General features: G+C 35.4%; 1 protein-coding gene across 1 annotated transcript; it reads right to left on the bottom strand.

Annotated features, from left to right (window-relative positions):
• Positions 1-6796: 6796 nt before the first annotated feature.
• LOC105420105 (Pentatricopeptide repeat (PPR) superfamily protein) lies at positions 6797-10313 on the bottom strand. The gene has a single exon (XM_011622449.3). It carries the CDS (start codon positions 9757-9759, stop codon positions 8266-8268), a length of 1494 nt encoding a protein of 497 aa, XP_011620751.2. The 5' UTR covers positions 9760-10313; the 3' UTR covers positions 6797-8265.
• Positions 10314-18811: the final 8498 nt, after the last annotated feature.

Here is an 18811-nt window from a genome sequence, read left to right as displayed (position 1 = left end):
GGTCAAGTTTGATTGGACCCAGACATAACTGTTAAGTTGAGTAGTGTCTAGTTTGATTTATAAAGAGGAACGAAAATATTATATCTATATCTATACTACATTATTAAGCCCGAGTTGTCAACAGAAGGCTAGATTTAGGGATATAAATAAATCTAGTTTGGGTTGGCTCATTCCTGACAGACCCAACTCAACTGGATCTGGGGTCAAGTTTGATTGGACCCAGACATAACTATCAAGTTGAATCGTGTCTAGTTTGATTTATAAAGAAGAACGAAAATATTATATCTAAAAAATCAGCCATAATAATATCATATTAAAAAAATCAGCCATAATGTGGGACATTTATGCACATCTAAAGATATTTTGTCTCTGATTTATTAAAAAGGTAAATATGGGAAGATATTAGAGAGAATTTTGGAGAAATCATGGATGACAAAGCAAGTACATATAGATATTAGAGAGACAATGAAAAGACAATCTTTGTATTTACTAACAACTTTAATGAGGGAAATGTGCATATCAATGGTTGTTAATCTATCCTCACCTTATACATGCACAACATATTAATAAATAAATACATAAAGCTATATATGGTTGTAATGTACTATTTTGCTATATAAGGTTGTAATGTACTAATAGAATAGTAATATAATACACTATAGTTTCCTAATTTTTGGAGCCTAAAAAATAATGGGAATGTCACACGTAGGTGTACTCTCTCCTCCATATAGTTTTGATTCTTATGACAAGTTTGAATATCTGTAAAATCTCAAGTAAGATCTTTACTTCATTTATATTGAAATTGGTTTGTGGATAGAGAGGCAGAGATTATTTTAAATTTCGAGCTTAACTTCTTTATTATTTAGCATTTTTAATTTTGGTGTTTTCAGAGAACTAAAGAGACATACTCTAACTTTTACTATTTTGTGAAAAAAAAAACAAAAAAAAAGCTTATACCCATTAAAATCCCTCAACTTTTAAGGACATTTATCCTACATTCTCTCATAAGAAAGGTTCCCATTTTATTTTTACGACACTTGTTCATCTCTTAACTCGGGCTTAATAATGTAGTATAGATAATTTTAACTAATATGAGCATGTATTGAATACATTTTCGTTTATCCTATCATTAGGTAAACTTTTTCCTTTATTTACTCAAAAAAATAAAAAACTTCTTCCCTGTTTTTTTTTTTTGCCTAATGTTGTCGTTTTCTTACCTCATGTAACTTGATGCAAGAACCCAAAGATTTTTTTTTTTTAAAATTTCTTAGGATATTTTTTGTGAGTTTATTTGATGTAGCACTCATTGTATCTCGCGTACCTTTTTGTGGCTAATTATAAGAGAACTAAAACTTGTTAGGACTTAAAATGGCTTTTTTGTATGTTTATTTGATGAGTAATGATCCTATATGACCCTCCTTTATCCATGTATGTAGGACTTCAAAGAATCACCATTAAATTTAACATGGATCCTTAAAAAAATTATCACATGAGTGTAAAATTTGATTTTTTTAGAGATCCGTACTGAATTTAATGGTAATCATTTGAGATCCTACATGCATGGGTGGGAGAGGGTCCTATAGGATCATTTCTCCTATTTGATATAGCACTAACTAAAACGTTTCATGGTTGGTTTTTTTCTCTTTATTTACAATTTGTTCGTTAACCGATCACTACAAATCTTTGGCCATTTATTTCATTGAACTTGCAATGGTTTAGAGGACACTGAACTAAACGCATATTAGGTAATTAAATCAAAATAATCAATGTGCCATTTTTTTTTAAAAAAAAAAATTCTTACATTTTGTGTCTAGAAAATTTTATGATTTTTGAGGTAAGTGCTTTAATCACATGCAAAGCACCTGCTTTTTACTAAGGGAAAAGTTTATATAGAGCGGAGGTTCTAAACAATCAAATTTGAGCCCACCTCAAAATTTTCACTAGAATAAATTGTTTTGATGCTAAAATATCTTTAAATCGATCATCAAGATGCATGTACATGAGGAAAAAAAATGGACAGAAATTGTTTTGATGCCAAAATATCTTTAAATTGATCATCTCGACATCAAGATGCATGTACATGAGGAAAAAAAATGGATTTCAAGTTTTGGAAATAGTGCATCTTATAGCATGTTTTTGGACCGTCAATTTTTAAGATTTCCAAGTTGTCATAGATCTACTTGATCTACAGTATTTTTGAAGCTTTAAATTTTATAATTAAATATGAAAATATATTTTAAGGCTATCACAAATATTTCTAGTAGTGAACTACTTTTCTCGATACTATTTAAAGATAGGCTCCAATTTGATTGTTTAGAGCCTCGGCTCTATGCAAACCCCACCCTTTTACTAGGTATATGTAAAATGTAAACCTATTATGTATATGTACCATGTCTACCATGACTCGCCCCGTTTTGTCCAAGTTGCAATCGGACCCACACCCGACTCAAATCGGGTCTACGTCAAATGAATCCAGTTCCGACCTGTTGTGCCCATTATATAAGTCCAAACCAGTGTTTAAAAAACGTCGAATCGTCCGGTTCGACTTGGGAATCGCCATGGACGGATCGAATCGGCGAAAAAAACGAGAATCGTCCGGTTCTAGAGAGAACCGGACGATTCTGCACAATGACTCGCCGATTCACTATACGGAATCGGGGCGAGTCCCGTACGAAAAAATTTTTTATTTTTTTTATTTTTTTTTATTTTTTTATTTTTTTTTTTATTTGTTTGGTAATCCATGATAGATTTTTTTGTAATACTTGATCGATTTTTTTGTAATCCATGATCGAATTGTTTTTTTTCTTTTTTTTGTAATCCATGATCGAATTTTTTGTTTTTTTTTTTTTTTTTGTAACCCATGATAGAATTTTTTGTAATCCATGATCGAATTTTTTGTAATCCATGATCGAAATGTTTTTGTTTTTTTTTCTTGTAATCCATGATCGAATTTTTTGTTTTTTGTTTTTGTTTTGTAACCCATGATAGAATTTTTTGTAATCCATGATCGAATGTTTTGTAATCCATGATCGAAATGTTTGTTTTTTTTTTGTAATCCATGATCGAAATGTTTGTTTTTTTTTTTTTAATCCATGATCGAATTTTTTTTTTTTTTTTTTTTTTGTAACCCATGATAGAGTTTTTTGTAATCCATGATTGAATTTTTTGTAATCCATGATCGAATTGTTTTTTTCTTTTTTTGTAATCCATGATCGAATTTTTTGTTTTTTTTTGTTTGTTTTTTTTTGTAATCCATGATCGAATTTTATGTAATCCATGATCGAATTTTATGTAATCCATGATCGAATTTTTTGTAATCCATGATTGAATTTTTTGAAAATTTGTGATTTTTTTTTTTAATCCATGATCGAATTTTTTTTTGTAATCCATGATAGAATTTTTTGAAAATTTGTGATTTTTTTTAATCCATGATCGATTTTTTTGAAAATTTGTTTTTTTTTTTTTTTAATCCATATTATTCAAAGAGAAAATGAGAGAGATGATGATTCTGAGGCCACCCTATTCCAGCCATATTATTCACATATCGAGTCCCAACAGCAACAGTGTAGGAATGATCATGACAGTGCAGGTGAGCATGAAGGATGGACAATCTTCGGGGATTTTAGATTGAGAACACAACAAAACATTAACACTCAGGGATTTGGGAATAGTCAGACGCCTGCTAACATCGATGATTCGTTTTTATATCGAATCAATGAATTGTTAAACGAATTCAATCAATGGCACCAGCGTGACCAAGAAGAACAATAACGTCGTCTATCATTTTATTTTTAGATCATATGTTATTAATTTTATGTTTTATTGTAGTCTATGTATGTTGATATACTTATTCCATGATAATTCTATGTTTATCTTTTTGTATGATATAAATTAAATGCTGAATGGCGATTCATACAGGAAAAGAACATATCAATATTCGTATATTCATTCAAAAACATGAAAATTCTTAATAGAGTACCCTCATTTCTTATTGAATTCCTAAAAAATAATATTTATAATAAATTTTAATAACTTTTTTGGATTTTTTTTAAGCTTTATTCTGATCGATTCACTCGATTCCCGATCCGGATCCCCGATTCGTTGATCCGGATCTGTTTTTTGGGAGCCCAATCCGGGTCACCGATCCGTTTTTTAAACCATTGGTCCAAACCCAAACCCATATAGGGTGGACCCTATGACCCCGTAGGACAACCCGACCTATTTAAATCCTGGTCGTAAATATGATCTTTTCCTAGGGAGTGAATGAAGGACCCGCGGGCCATATAATCTTTTTGACTCGAATGAAAAGACCTCCATTGATCCATTTTTTAGAGCATCCGACACAAAAAAAATTTAAGATAAGGAAATACGATTCAAATATTGTTAAGAACAAAAAATGTTAGTCCTTATGTGGATTGAATTAATGGAAATTAATTTTAGGCAAAATTAATTATGGCTATTATTTTTATAATTTTCTAGAGCCAAACAATATTATACTCCCATGGGAGTATAATGTCCATTTATTCCCTCTCCTCCCAAGCAGGTCTTTTGACTAGGGGAGTAGAAGTAATCTATGAGTCTGATGGAGCATAGTTTACATGCTCTTTCAACAATTTCTAATTTTCTTGTTTATTAGTCACTACTCAGTTTTTCTAAAAAAAATATCTCCAATACTTCTTATTTTTAAGTTTTATTTTTTAATACCTCTTCTTTTTAAGTTTCATTTCTTAATAAACCCAAGGTTTTAAGGAAAAGCTTTCTATGTTCCCCATACAACATAGAAGTTATATCTTCTCCTTATCAAACCGTCCATTTCTTAATGGAGGGCTAAGATTGCCTCAATCACAATGTCACGTTTTTTTACTGTTTTATTTTTAATTTTTTTTTTCTATAAACTATTTTGACACCAAATTTTGGACGTCCATTCCTCTATTAAATTGGCACTAATGAAAAATATAATTTTTTTTATATAAAATAAAATGACCAAAATACCCCTAAAAAATTTAAAAAGTATTTTGGTCATTATTTTTTATAGAAAAATCATTATTAATATTTTTTTATAGGTACGCCCCAATGAAAAAATGGCACATACCAAATTTCATATTCAAAAAATTTGTATTAAAAAGACTAAAAATAAAATACTTCGAGACGTCGGATTAAGATTGATAAAAAATAGACGGCTGAATGGTAGGGGAGGATAGAAGTTCTATGTTAGTGGGAACATAGAAAGTTTCCCATTTTCTAAAATCTATCTTCTAACCTCCTAACTAACTTTACTTACATTAAATCTATTTTTAGTTCAAACAAATATGAAAAAAACTTTCTTTAAACCCTGTCATTTTTCTTTCTTCGTATTCTCCAAACTTCTCTCTTTCTCTCTCCACTTTCCCCAAACCCCCTCTCTCTCTCTTATTCTCCAAACTTCTCTCCTTCTCTCTCCACTTCCCCCAAACTCCCTTTCTCTCTCTGTATTTTCTTCCATTTTCTCTCTCCCCATTACTGCATCATCAATGGAAGAACTATCATCTCCTCATACAATAACAACAGCCAAGAAATGAAAATTTTTATGTCTTTTGCTTAAAAGAATTGAAATTTTTTAGATTTATTTATCTTTTTACAGTTTTCTTCTCTCTCTCTGCCTTTTACATCTCCCTTCTCTCCTCTAGGGGCTTTAGCCCACCCCTTTTCCCCTTCTTTTTTTGGGTTATATTGCCTCTCGCTCTCTCTCTCTAGGTTTTGAACCCCTCTCTCTCCCTTTCCCCTGTCTCTCTCTCTCTCTCTCTCTCTCTCTCTCTCTAGCTTTCTAGTTAAAACGTTCTATGTTAATGGGGAACCATGACGAAGAGAAGGGCTTAAGAAAGCATGGCCTCTACCTCTGAAACTTTCATGGTTGGTTTTGTCATAGTGGGCCTGAAACATTACACAAGCACTATTAATGGCAGAGAAATGGTGGGTTTAGTGAGAGACCCCTTAACCCATATGACTCAAACGCCATTAAAGTCCTCAACATGAGAGGACAACAGGTGGGTTACAAGGAGAGAGAGACTCTGCAAAAGTTCTCTCTCATGTCATCGATGAATCTTTTATTTACCGTTGAAGGCCCCAATCGCATGCCTAACCTTTACGGACCCTTCAAATCTGTAAAAGTCTCAAGCACCAAGTACTATTTAGGTGCTTGGATCACGAAGCGTGGCCCTTGGGGGGTACCACATAGGTGCTTAGGGCTTCCAAGCACCCAAATGGTGCTCCCTGTGCATAAGAAAGGAGGTTTACAAATCTAACAAATTTTTAAAGCCTATTAGGTACCTAATAAGGGAATTTGGGTATAAAAAAATGTAAAAAAAAAAGGTACTCGTGTAATAAAGGAGAAAATCAGGTAATGCAATTTTTTAAAAAATTAGTAGGATATTAATGATAATTTCCCTTAGTTAATATTTTGTATAGTTAAGTTTAATTAAACTTCATTTTTCTTTTTCATTTCTTTAAAATCACTACTGCGACTTTTATGGTCTTTCCAAATTTTGTCTAATTTTTACAAACAATTAGCAACATAAAAGCTTTTTTTTTTTCTCTACAAAAAAAAAAAAATTTGACTGATTTTTTTTTGTGATGTCTCCAACTTTTTATCTGTGACACACTATTTTATAATAAATCTAGAATGGGATAAAGATTTAGGTGACAACTCAAACACATTTGTTAGATTTTAGAGATGAGAATTTAGAAAAAAAATAAGAAAAACATACAAAGAATTATCATTTACTTTTAGTACAAAGAAGCCACAAACAGTATTGTACAATTTCAAATCAGAAAATTATACAAGTGTTATTGACCTCAAAGTTCAAAAAGAACTTACAAGAGAAGCACGTGTGAGGTGCAAGACCACAACACTTACTACAAATATAGCCAAATAATTGGATATCAATATCTCTCTAAGCACTGATGCTTGATAAGCACTCATGCTTATGATCAATATGTCCAAAGGAGACTTCATACTCAGGTACCCTAGTTTGTCATTTGTGAAAGCTCAATTGGTACAATGTGGTGATACCATCAAAAATCTTCCGAGCCTTACACCCCTATTAATTGATATTGGCAATATGAATCTTGTTTCTCCATCAAAATCTTTCGAGTGTTATACCCCAATTAAATGATATTGGCTATATGAATCTTGTTTCTCCATTGCTGAATAATTCATGAACTTCTTTTTCCTCAAAATTGCTTATCAAACCTAAACGAATGAAGCACGTTCACTTTATTAGGGTTGGCAATAAACCGGACGGCCTAGTTGGCTTATCCCTGAAAAACAAGAGCTAGGGCTACAAATTTTGAAACTTGGACATTGTCCTAACCACCAAGGAAAACTAGAGCTCTTTTGTATCCCAGCCTTCTCAATATCATATACACTCTAAACACTACGCATCTTCACAACATTCCTTCTCTTTATGGTGGCTAGAACCTTTAGACTTTGATCTAGTAATCACATGAATTTTGTTCCCCAATTGCAAAATAATGCATATCCTTTTCTTCAAGATTGCTTATAAAACATGAAGGAATGAAGAACATCCACTTTATTAGGGTTGGCAATAGGGCAGACGGCCTGGTTGACTTAAAAATGAGAGCTAGGGCTACAAAATTTGAAACTTGGACATTGTCCTAACCACCATGAAAAACTAGAGCTCTTTTGAATCCCCAGCCTTCTCAATATCAAATGCTAAGCATCTTCACAACGTTCGTTCTCTTCACGGTGAGCTAGAACCTCTGAACATTGATCTTGTAGCCTTAAGCCCTAATCTCCAAGGCCAAATTCTTGAGCTCTTGAATTCCCAATCCTAAGTAATTGCATTCCAACCACTAAGCCAAAGTCATGAGATATTTCCAAAATGATCTGAATCCAAATCCATCTCAATAGCACTACAACTAGGCATCTCATCACATTTCTCTTCTTCATGGGCGAGCTGGGATTTGAAACTCTCGATACTAAGGGCTTTTGAGGATGCGACCCTATAACATGCTTCGCTCTAGCTTGGTGGGATTTTGGGGTAGGGCGAGTTTGAGGTTAAGTGGCTTCTCTGAATGTCATTTTAGAAACCGATTTAGCTGTGACTGCACAGAAAAAATGTTGACGGTTTATAAGTGAGATGAGAACTGCACATACTAGTCTTTGCCTCATGCCTCATGCCTCATGCCTCATGCCTCAACCGCTGAGCCAGAACTCCATGGCTCTTCAAATCTGATATCCATCTCAATAGCATTACACTCCAACCATTAAGCCAAGACTCCGTGGCTCTTTCTATGCAGATTTGAATCCCTATCCATCTCAATAGCACTAAAACCAGGCATCTTCACCACTTTCCTCTCCTTCATGAAATCCCTCACTCTCTCTGCATCCTCAAACCTCCCAGCCTCTGCATATATATTCGCCATCAAAACATAGTACCCAGCCCTTTCGGGGTCGAGACTCAATGCCCTCTTAACCACTCTCTCCCCAACCTCGACTTCACTATGAACCCTACAACCTCCTAGCAAAGCACCCCATACAGCTCCATCAGGCTCAACAGGCATTTCCCCTATAAACCTCTCGGCCTCCTCTATGAGCCCAACCCTCCCCATAACATCAACCAAACAAGCATAATGCTTCAATTCAGGCTCAATTCCATACTTCTCTCTCATCATTTCTAAGTAAAATTTTGCCTCATCGACCATGCCAGCGTGAACACAAGCAGATAACGCCCCGAGAAAAGTTATCGAATTGGGCTTGATATCATGATCAAGCATAGTCTTGAAAAGGTCTAAAGCCTTTTTTGCATGACCATGTAAACCATAACCTGCAATCATGGAGCTCCATGAAATCACATCTCTCTCATGCATCTTATCAAATACTCTTCGAGCTATCTTTGGGGCCCCACATTTTGAATACACATCTATTAGGGCATTGGCCAAGCTCAAATTCATGCCCAAAAACCCCTTAACCATCACACAATGAACACTTTTCCCATGTCTAAGCCAACCCAATTGGCTGCAAACCAGAAGCAGGCTAACCATAACCACATGATCAAGCATAATTTTCTCTCTCATCATCTCTCTAAACACCCTCAAGGCCTTGCTAGTATCTCCGATTTGCGCGTAACCCGAAAGCATGGTGGTCCACAACACATGATCTCTCTGAGTCATTTCATCAAACACTTGGCACGCGGCATCAATTTCTCCGAATTTCGCATAGAAAAAGACTAAAGCCGAGGCCACAAATACATTTCGCGAAGAACCCACCTTCTCACAGTAACAATGGAGCTTTTGGCCTGGTTTAAATTGGCCCAAAGTAGCACAGGCTCTCAAAACTAAGGGGAGTGTATATAAATCTGGCTCCATGCGAGATTTCCGCATGTTTTTGAAGGTTTCAATGGCTTTCAATGGATACCCAGATCTCGACAACTCCCCTATGATTATGTTCCATGAATATATGTTTCTCTCAGGCATGTGAAGGAAGAGATTATAGGCATTTGGGAAGAGGCTCTTGTGCTTAGAGTACATGATTATGAGCTTGGAATTGAGTATCACATCATTGTAGACAGAGGTTTTGAGAAGTTTGGCATGGATTTGTTGAAGAATTTGGAGATTGGGTGATGAATTTAAGAGAGAGAAATACTTGGAAACGAGGGCAGAACAGTGGGTGATGGTGCAATAGAAACATAAGTGGTGTTTGAAATGGAGGACGCTCTGTGGTTTTCTTGTGGGCCTCAAACGGGTGGTGAGAGAGAGCATTGCAATGAGTTGCAAACATTCTCCCTCCCCACTCTCTCTCTCTCGAAGGTGGTTACTGTCTCTCTCAGTTCACAACTTTTTCTCAAAGTTCGTTACTCTCTCTCTAAGTTCACTCTCTTCTGCTCAAGGTTGGTTTCTCTCTCTTAAGCTCACAACTCTCCCTCTCAAATTTTTCTCTCCCTAAGTTCACTCTCTCTTTCTCTATCTAAGTTTTGTTCGAAAGTCTTTCTCTCTCTAAGTTCACTCTCTCATTCTCTCTCTAAGTTTGGTTAGAAAGTCTTTTTCTCTCTAAGTTCACTCTTTCTCTCTCTAAGTTTGGTTAGAAAGTCTTTCTCTCTAAGTTCACTCTCTCTTTCTCTCTCTAAGTTTGGTTCGAAAGTCTTACTCTCTCTCTAAGTTCACTTTCTTTCTCTCTCTAAGCTTGATTAAAAACTCCCTCTAAGTTCTCTCTCTTTCTCTCTCTATATTCACTCTCTATTTCTCTCTCTAAGTTTTGTTCGAAAGTCTTTCTCTCTCTAAGTTCACTATTTCCTTTTCTCTCTAGGTTTGGTTAGAAAGTCTTTCTCTCTCTAAGTTTACTCTCTCTTTGTCTCTCTTAGTTCACAACTCTCTCTGCCTCTCTCTCAAAGTTGGTTCTTCTTCAATTTCTCCCTCAGGCTTTACGGGTCTCGAGAGTGCATACTATGTTTCTGCAGGATGTTACTATATACGTACTCCCTCGGGTAGATTGGTGCTCAAGAGAATATTAAAAATTTGAATTACGAGTTTTTCTTACACTTAGATCTCACTTTTAGAAATTTGGACTTCAATGTCGAGATGTTATTTTGTCAAACGCATAGAGAGTGTAATTGTGGAAGTTTCTTTGTTTTAGTTAATCTTTGGGTTGAGGATGTTAAATCACAAAGAAAAAAAATGAGTTGCTCCACTGACTTTTAGGTGGGGTTTGTATATCGTAAACAAGCAAAGTAAGGTGGAGCACCTCTCTAACTTTGTCATATGATGCAATTTGGGTGAAGCAAATTTTTAGGTTGGTGTGAGAATCTATTTTTATCTCTAATAATAAAATTTTAAATTTCAAAAATGGTTCAAGTCAGGCATATCTATATGCGCATGAAATTTTTAAAAGTAGATGGTCCAGATAATGTGTTGCAAGATGTATTATTTTTAGTATTTCAAATCTCTCTTTTTCTCCATATCTATACATCTCGATGTTGATATGATCAATTAGACGTTTCTTCAACATCAAAATAACGTTTTTTGAAGGATTTTAGATGTGTACGTTAATTCTATATTTTAAGCTCTACTTATTTTACCCATGGAGTAAATAGACAATAATTTGCTTCTGTGGGAGCATAAACTCTTTTGGCTATACGACCATTGAAAAAATTAGGTCTGATGTTCCTATGACACTCACCCAGATCGCAGAAGGGGTGAGAACACAATGTTTTAAAAGGATCCATATAATTACTTTCAATTGTAAATAATAGGGACATTTTTCTGAAAATTTTATTTTTATTTATGCATAATAGCAAAATGGGAAACTCTTATATCGGTGCTACCCACGTACAAAACACATGTGACTGCTATTCCAAACCGTCCGACCTAAAAGGACGATTAGGATAACTTTAGTCATAATGACACACTTAATGCTATTTTATTTTCAAGTTATTATGCACATCATCTTGAAATTAAATTTGGGTTGTGTCCTCTGCTTGCAAGGTGCATATAACAATAAATATATATATGGAAAATGCTGATATTAGCCCATTAGCTCATATGAACACATGTGTTCACATGAGCCCAACGGTTCAAATTAAATCTGGGCCGATTTGATGGTCACAACCTCATTTCGTATTTGAATTTGAACTTTTTTTTTTACGAATTCAAATAATTTGAAAGTTTAGGCTTGTATTCTTAAAAAATAGGAGAATCTAATAAAAATATTAAAAAAAAATTATCGAGAAATAAATTGATCAAAATACCCTTGAAAAGTTTTGGGGGTATTTTGATCAATTTATTTTTTACCAATTATTTTTAAAATATTTTTATTAGGTACGCTTTGATGAGAAGAATATACGCCTAAAATTTCAAGTTTTTTGAATTTATAGAAAGAAAAATTAAAATTCAAACACAAAATGAGGTCGTGACCGTCAGATCGGCTCAGGTTCAATTTGGACTGTTAGGCTCATTTGTTCATATGAGCTAGTGGGCTAATCTCATAATTTTCTTTTATATATATATGATAAAATAAAAATACCATAATGCCTTTACAAGTTTTAGGAGAATTTAAGCCAATTTATTTTTTTTAGACATATCTTCCATATATTTTTACCAGGTACACCCTTATGAGAAGTGGGCATGCCTTAAATTTCACATGAAAAAGATTTGTGGAATAAAATTTTTAAAATGAATTATTATGAGTCATCTTATCAAGATCTAACGTTCAGATTTTTTTTTTTTTTTACAAGAATACCTTATATTATTTGATCAAATAGGCCTTTGCAAAAAGGACAACAAGCTTAAAACAAAGATTGTATAATAACTAATTTAAAGCAGCTCCTGCATTGGCTAAATCATCAGCAATGGCATCAGCCTCTCGATAAACATGACAAAAAATTACAATGCCATCTGAAGATAATTCCAAACCTTGCAATCAAATAGACCTTAGGTACCATAAAGGTCTAGAGGATCTATTATACTAATTGATGACATTGGTAGAGTCACCTTCTATAATTAAAGAATTTCCCATTCTAATGACATTCTGACTGAAGCTCTATGAGCATCCCTTCAAATCAAACATGTGTTTTACATGTAGATCACACCACATGTAAAGTTTCTCTTGTGATCAAATAATAAACAAAACAAAAGCTACATTAATTTCCTTTCTGAATATACTTTGTAAAATTTAAAATTTATTTATTTATAAGATTTGTATTGGACACAATGAGTTAGTGAGTTTAGATGAAGGTGGTAAAATTTGTTTTAAATTGGATGAAGGAGATAATCTTCCTTTGAGTTGGATTTTCATTATTACATGGAATTTTAAATTTAATTTCTAAAATAATATTTGATCCCACTTGACGTGCTTGAGTCACTCAAGCTCGGCATGTTGCCGAGCCCTAAACCTACTAAACAGTGGGTGTATATAATTAATTATGGGTGTGGTTGTATAAGGTTGCAATTTTAAACAATAACGCGTGCATCCAAATTTTATCATTACATGTAATTTTGATGTAAAACATTCTTAGGATTCTTTGAAAATCTATTTTCATCTTTAATTATAAATTTTAAACCAAAAAAATGGTTAAAATCAAGTAGATCTGTGGAAATCTTGAAAATAGATTGAAAATCAAGCCTTTCTTCTCTCTAAAAATTCTCTCGTTTCGATTGTATGAAGCAGCCCCGGAAACCGGCCAAGGGACGGGTCCAAGGAACTTGGAAACCAACTGGTTCATGTAGTCTAATTGGGCAGAAGGTCCCGGTGGGGCCAAAAAGTATTAAAGACAAAAATAAAATACAAGAACTTCCCAAAAAAAAGAAGAAAGCATATTTAAAGTATAACTAAACAAAACACACCCAAATGAAGTTGAAAAGTAGTGGAAAAAAATAGATTTTAAAAAATCAATTTGTGATCAGGTGCATTTTAAAAATAATCCAAAAAAGAAAAAAATATAAAAATAAGTATTCACAGCCAAAACACTTTGCAATCTTTGTCAAAAGGAAAAAGTTTATATAAGGTTGCAACGTTAAAATGTAGAACTACGGATGCACCTAAAAAATCTCTCAGAAAATATTGTTTTAATGTTGAAAAACACTCTAAATGATCATCTCGACATCGATATATATGACTATAAAAAATAAAAAGAATTTTGAGTCCTAAAAATAGTGCATCTTAACCATCCATTTTAAAGATTTCCATATATTTATAGATCTACTTGATTTTAACCATTTTTGGAGTTTAAAATTTTACAATTAGATGTGAAAATAGATTTTGAGATAATCCTAAGAATATTTTACATCAAAATTATATGTCATAATAAATTTTGGAGGTGCACTTTAATTGGATTGTTTAAGGTAGAAACCTTATGGAAATCACACCCTTGTCAAAATGATAAAAAAAACATTAAAAAACACATTACAAACAGTTCCCTTATTTTTTTGGGATTTTATAATTTTTTTTTTTTAAATACCCGACAGTACCACTTAAACTGGCTCAGCCAGTTTCTTGTTACGATTTACCCAGGGGGTTCCAAGTAAACCCTGCAGGATGGTCGAACACTAGTCAAAGACTAATCCAAATACAAATCTCTTAAAAAATAGGAAAAATTACAAATAACCACCAAGACTAGACTTTCTATGCAAGTTACCTTCAACCAAGTTTTTTATCACTTTTTACCCCAAAATATATTTTTTTAGCAAATACCTCCTAACCCAAAAAATAAATAAAAAAAGGTCTAAACTACCCTCCCATATTTTTACCACGCCTCTCTCTCATCTTTCACATGAAAAGGCGGTCCGGCGTATTCTTAGGGCGGTTTAGCATATGCTTAGGGCAATCCAGCGATACAAGTGGCGGTCCAACACTGACAAAGAACGGTCCGGCAATAGGCCCATGCGGTCCGACACTGCCAAAGACGGTCCAGCAACAACCAAAGAGCGGTTCAGCAACAGGCCTATGCAGTTAAGCAACAGGCCTATGCAGTTAATGGGGCCCAACACTTTTTTAGTTTAAAGGCCCAACACTTTTTTAGTTTAAAGGGGCCTGACAATGTCAAAGAACGGTCCTGCAGCCCATGTAAGCCCACATGAATGTCCGACCAAAATTTAATTTTTATATACGAAAAAAGGTATTTTCGTAAAAAAATGTACATTTTTTTACTTGTGGGTATTTGCTAGAAAAGTATATTTTAATGGGAAAAAGTGAGAAAAAAATTTGCTTGGAGGCAACTTGCATAAAAAGTCTAGTTTTAGGGTTATTTCAAAGTATTAAAAACTTAAGTTTGACCAACAAATCCACACGTTGACTCGTGAATTGACCCAACCCGGTGATTTACCGAGTTCATGTCAGATGCACATGCGACTCCATGCAATCATGGAATCGCCCATCGATGAATGGATGGACAGTGGATCCCACCAAACTTTTCCCTCATTCAAATCACTCACCCGACTACCGTTTCAAATCCCATGGATGGTGATGACCCTCATGACCACATTATATGAATGAACATATGGACCATAGAATAATTGGTCATGACAAGTGTCTTCCATTAACCATCACTTCTTGGAAATCTTGACAAAAAATATGCAAGGATTATTTTTTTTTAAAAAAAATTGAAGTTCTTTTTGCTTTTTTAGTTTGTTTTTTTTTTGAAGGGGATATCTGGGCTTGTTTGTGAATGAGGGACACCATTTTTACTTTTTATGTCTGTCTTACATAGCCGACCCCAATTAGCTGGGAAAATACTTTAACCTTAATGTTGTCTTTCTTACATAAATGTTAGTTTGGTTTGTTTGAATTTTTGGCCTCCCACAAGCAAAACCAAGAGGCACATTTTGACTGTTATCTATACAATACACCTAATCTTATCAAGAAATACATATCCATATGATACATATCCATAAGATAACATTGACCATAAAAGAGAGTTATTTATCATTTTCATTGGTGATGGCTATTAAAACCTCTAATATAATGCCAAAATAAATCATCATAATTAAATTCGAAGAAATCTTATGCAATCTGCTTCTACAAGCACAAGAGGAGCCACTGGGGTTAAATTCTATAAACCAATATATATATCTAACTTTTATACGTTATTTTTTACGTACTTGTATCCCCGGGGCGAATAAGGAGAGAGCCAGTAGTAACCTGGCCTCGTCGGTGCCCAAGACGTAGCCAGACCACGAGAACACTGTGGCAATAAGCCTGATATTGGGTGAGCTCTTAAGAAGTATCAAAATGGCCTCAAATTGCATGGGAAGATAGTTTTGGATGCCCTAAGGATATCCACAAAGTTTCGTTGTATTCTGACAAATTTTGAGTTGATCAAAACAAACTTAGTTTTCAAATCCAGTTTATATTATGCTGAGCCATTGGATCCGAACGTTGAAAAACACACAGGTACCAAATTTCAACTCAATCGGACCCTCCGGGATCATTTTGAGCCTAACTTACCAAAAAAGAGTGGGTTTTACACTATTACGGTGCAACCTCGATGATGGAAAATGTGCTTTCTCATTTAAGGATGAATTTTAAATACTCATAACTTGCTCATTTTGGGTCAAATTACACTCAAATTTAGACACGAGCTAGATCTCGACGATACACATGTTTTGACATATGGCATGCATCATGGCATGGTCCGAAACGAGAGAATTTTTAGAGAGAAGACGGGCTTGAAACATGAAAATTCATATTTTAAAAAGAGAAACATCTCATTCTTTAAGAGGCTATAGCTTAAGATCTTGATGTCGAATCATCTCAAGTATGGGTTTGTTGTGACCGTGCTTCGAAGAGCTTCAGTTTGATATAATTTTTTAGCATGATCGGAGGCCGGATGACAGGGAACTTTGAGGTTGAAGAGGGCAAATTTTTCGATTGCTGGAATTCTATTTTCCGACGACTTCCCAAAATTGGAACATGCTCAAGTGAGAATCAAAATAGATGAAAGTTATCACAAAATGATCATGATAGTATCCTCGTCAATTTGTCATCAAAATGAAGGCTTGGAACATCATGAATCTTGCCAAATTGGTGGTCAAAGAATAACAAAGTTTATGGACTTGGCCAGATTTGGGTTCTTCTTTAAAAATTCGTTTCAAGACGATCAAAAGATATCAAAATGTGCGCAATAGTTCAAGCATCAATTCTATGATGATTGATGGCTGGAATTACCATCATAAGCATCCGAAAGAGCTCTTGAGGCCTAGCAATGGCAATAAGTCACCCATGGAGGGATGGTTTGTTATTTGTTGAAAAGTGATGACAGGTATTTTGATCATTTGGTCCAAAAAGGGGATTAATATTTTAATTCATAAAATGCTTATTTTTTTTTGACAATTTAAGTAGTTTTGAGCAATCCGCCCTTGTGTTGTGGTTGCTTTATATAAGGAACTCAAGTCATTTGTAATAGGATCTCTTGAACACTTGGAGTAAATTCTTGAATTCTTAGTTATTTGCAATCGAGCTCTTGCTTGTTCTTTTGCTTTTCTTTCAAATTCAAGACTCACGATGGAAGGAGAGAGAAACAATTTCTAGAGAGAGAAAATGCCCATTGGAACCCTTCACTCCCTAGAACATCAAATTACCAAGTCCCTTAGAATTCCCAGCTCTCAATCTCATACTCCCTAAAATTCCTAGCTTCCATACACCTTAGGACTCCTAGCTCCCAATCCTACTCCATACACCCTACACCCTACCTTAGCTAGCCCACACCCTAGTCTACATCATACACCATATTATCTCATACACCATAATATCCTATACACCTTAGTTAGCTTATACATTGCGCAATCCCATACACGTTAGCTCCCGTACGTCATACCTAAACCTAATCCATTTATGTCATACACCTAGACTTTAAACCCTAGCCTAGACTCATAAAGACCAAGGTTTCTCTCTCATGTGTATGCAAAGGGATTGACGAAGGTGCACCTAGGCTCAAGCCCATTCTAGGTCTACTATCTCTCCTCTTTCTTCTTTCTCTCTCTTCTTTTTCTCTTTCTCTCTCTTTATCTCTTTTCTTTCTCTCCCTTCTCTCCATCTTTCTCTCTTCTTTTTCTCTTTCTCTCTCGTCTTCTCTTTTCTCTCTCTCTCTCACTTCCCCGTCTCTCTTTCTCTCTCTCTCTCTCTCTCTCTCTCTCTCTCTCTTACACTCTCATATCCGCCCCTCTCTCTTACACTCCCTATCCGCCCCTCCTCTTACATTCCCCTATCCGCCTCTATCTATACACTCCCCTATCTGCCCCTCTCTTTCTCTCACACTCCCTTATCAGCCCCTCTCTTTCTCTCATACTCCCCTATCTGCCCCTCTCTCTTACATTGCCCTATCCGCCCATCTCCTCTTACATTCCCCTTATCCGCCTCTCTCTCTACACTCCCCTAGTCGCCCCTCTCCTCTTATATTCCCCTATCCACCTCTCTCTCTACACTCCCCTATCCGCTCCTCTCTTTACAATCTCCTATCCCCCCTCTTTCTGTTACACTCCCCTATTCGCCCCTCTCTGTACACTCCCCTATCCGCCCCTCGCTCTACGGTCTCCTATCTGCCCCTCTCTTTCTCTCACACTCACCTATCTGCCCCTCTCTCTACACTCCCATTTCTGCCCCTCTCTCTCTTACACTCCCCTATCCGCTCCTCTCCTCTTACATTCCCCTATCCACCTCTCTCTATATAGTCCCCTATCCGCCCTCTCTCTACACTCCCGTATCCGCCCCTCTCTCTACACTTTCCTATTTGCCTCTCTCTTTCTCTCACATTCCCCTATCCACCTCTCTCTTTACACTCCCCTATCTGGCCCTCTCTTTCTCTCTCTCACTCTCTTATCTGTCCCTCTCTACACTCCCCTATCCGCCCCTCTCTCTAAACTCTCCTATCCACCCCTTCCTCTCACATTCTCTCTCTCGTTCACTCTCTTAGCCCCTTGTGCTCAGACCCACACCTTACGTGGGTCCATCCCATTCTCTCTCCACTCTCTCACCTCCTCTACTCTCTCATCTCCCCTAGAATACGGACCCGCACTATAAGCAGGTCCATCCTTTCCTAACCCTCCTTTCACCCATTTCTATCTCATTTTTTAGATACTTTTACATCTCTCTCTAATTCATATACTCATTTCTTTTATTTTTATTTTTATTCTTATCATTTCATTGTTCTTTTTTCTACTCATTACTTCTTTCACTCTTGAGCACTCAATTCGGGGTCTTTCTGAGATATAGCCCTAGGGTTCTAACTTTTGGATTGCTACTCTAACAACTGACTCGTACAATGTAGTCGAGTTATAAGGGACACTGATTTTCTTACACTCGGTCACTCGTGTTGAGATCATTCTA

Source organism: Amborella trichopoda, chromosome 1 (genome assembly GCF_054954075.1).
Source record: "Amborella trichopoda isolate Santa Cruz 75 chromosome 1, AtrichopodaSantaCruz75HAP2 v2.0, whole genome shotgun sequence".
Taxonomy (NCBI): Eukaryota; Viridiplantae; Streptophyta; class Magnoliopsida; order Amborellales; family Amborellaceae; genus Amborella; species Amborella trichopoda.
This window is presented reverse-complemented; position numbering and strand designations above follow the sequence as displayed.

Bases quoted from the DNA above. Each gene is read 5' to 3' on its own strand.
- LOC105420105 (XM_011622449.3), bottom strand. From the start codon at position 9,759: ATGCTCTCTCTCACCACCCGTTTGAGGCCCACAAGAAAACCACAGAGC.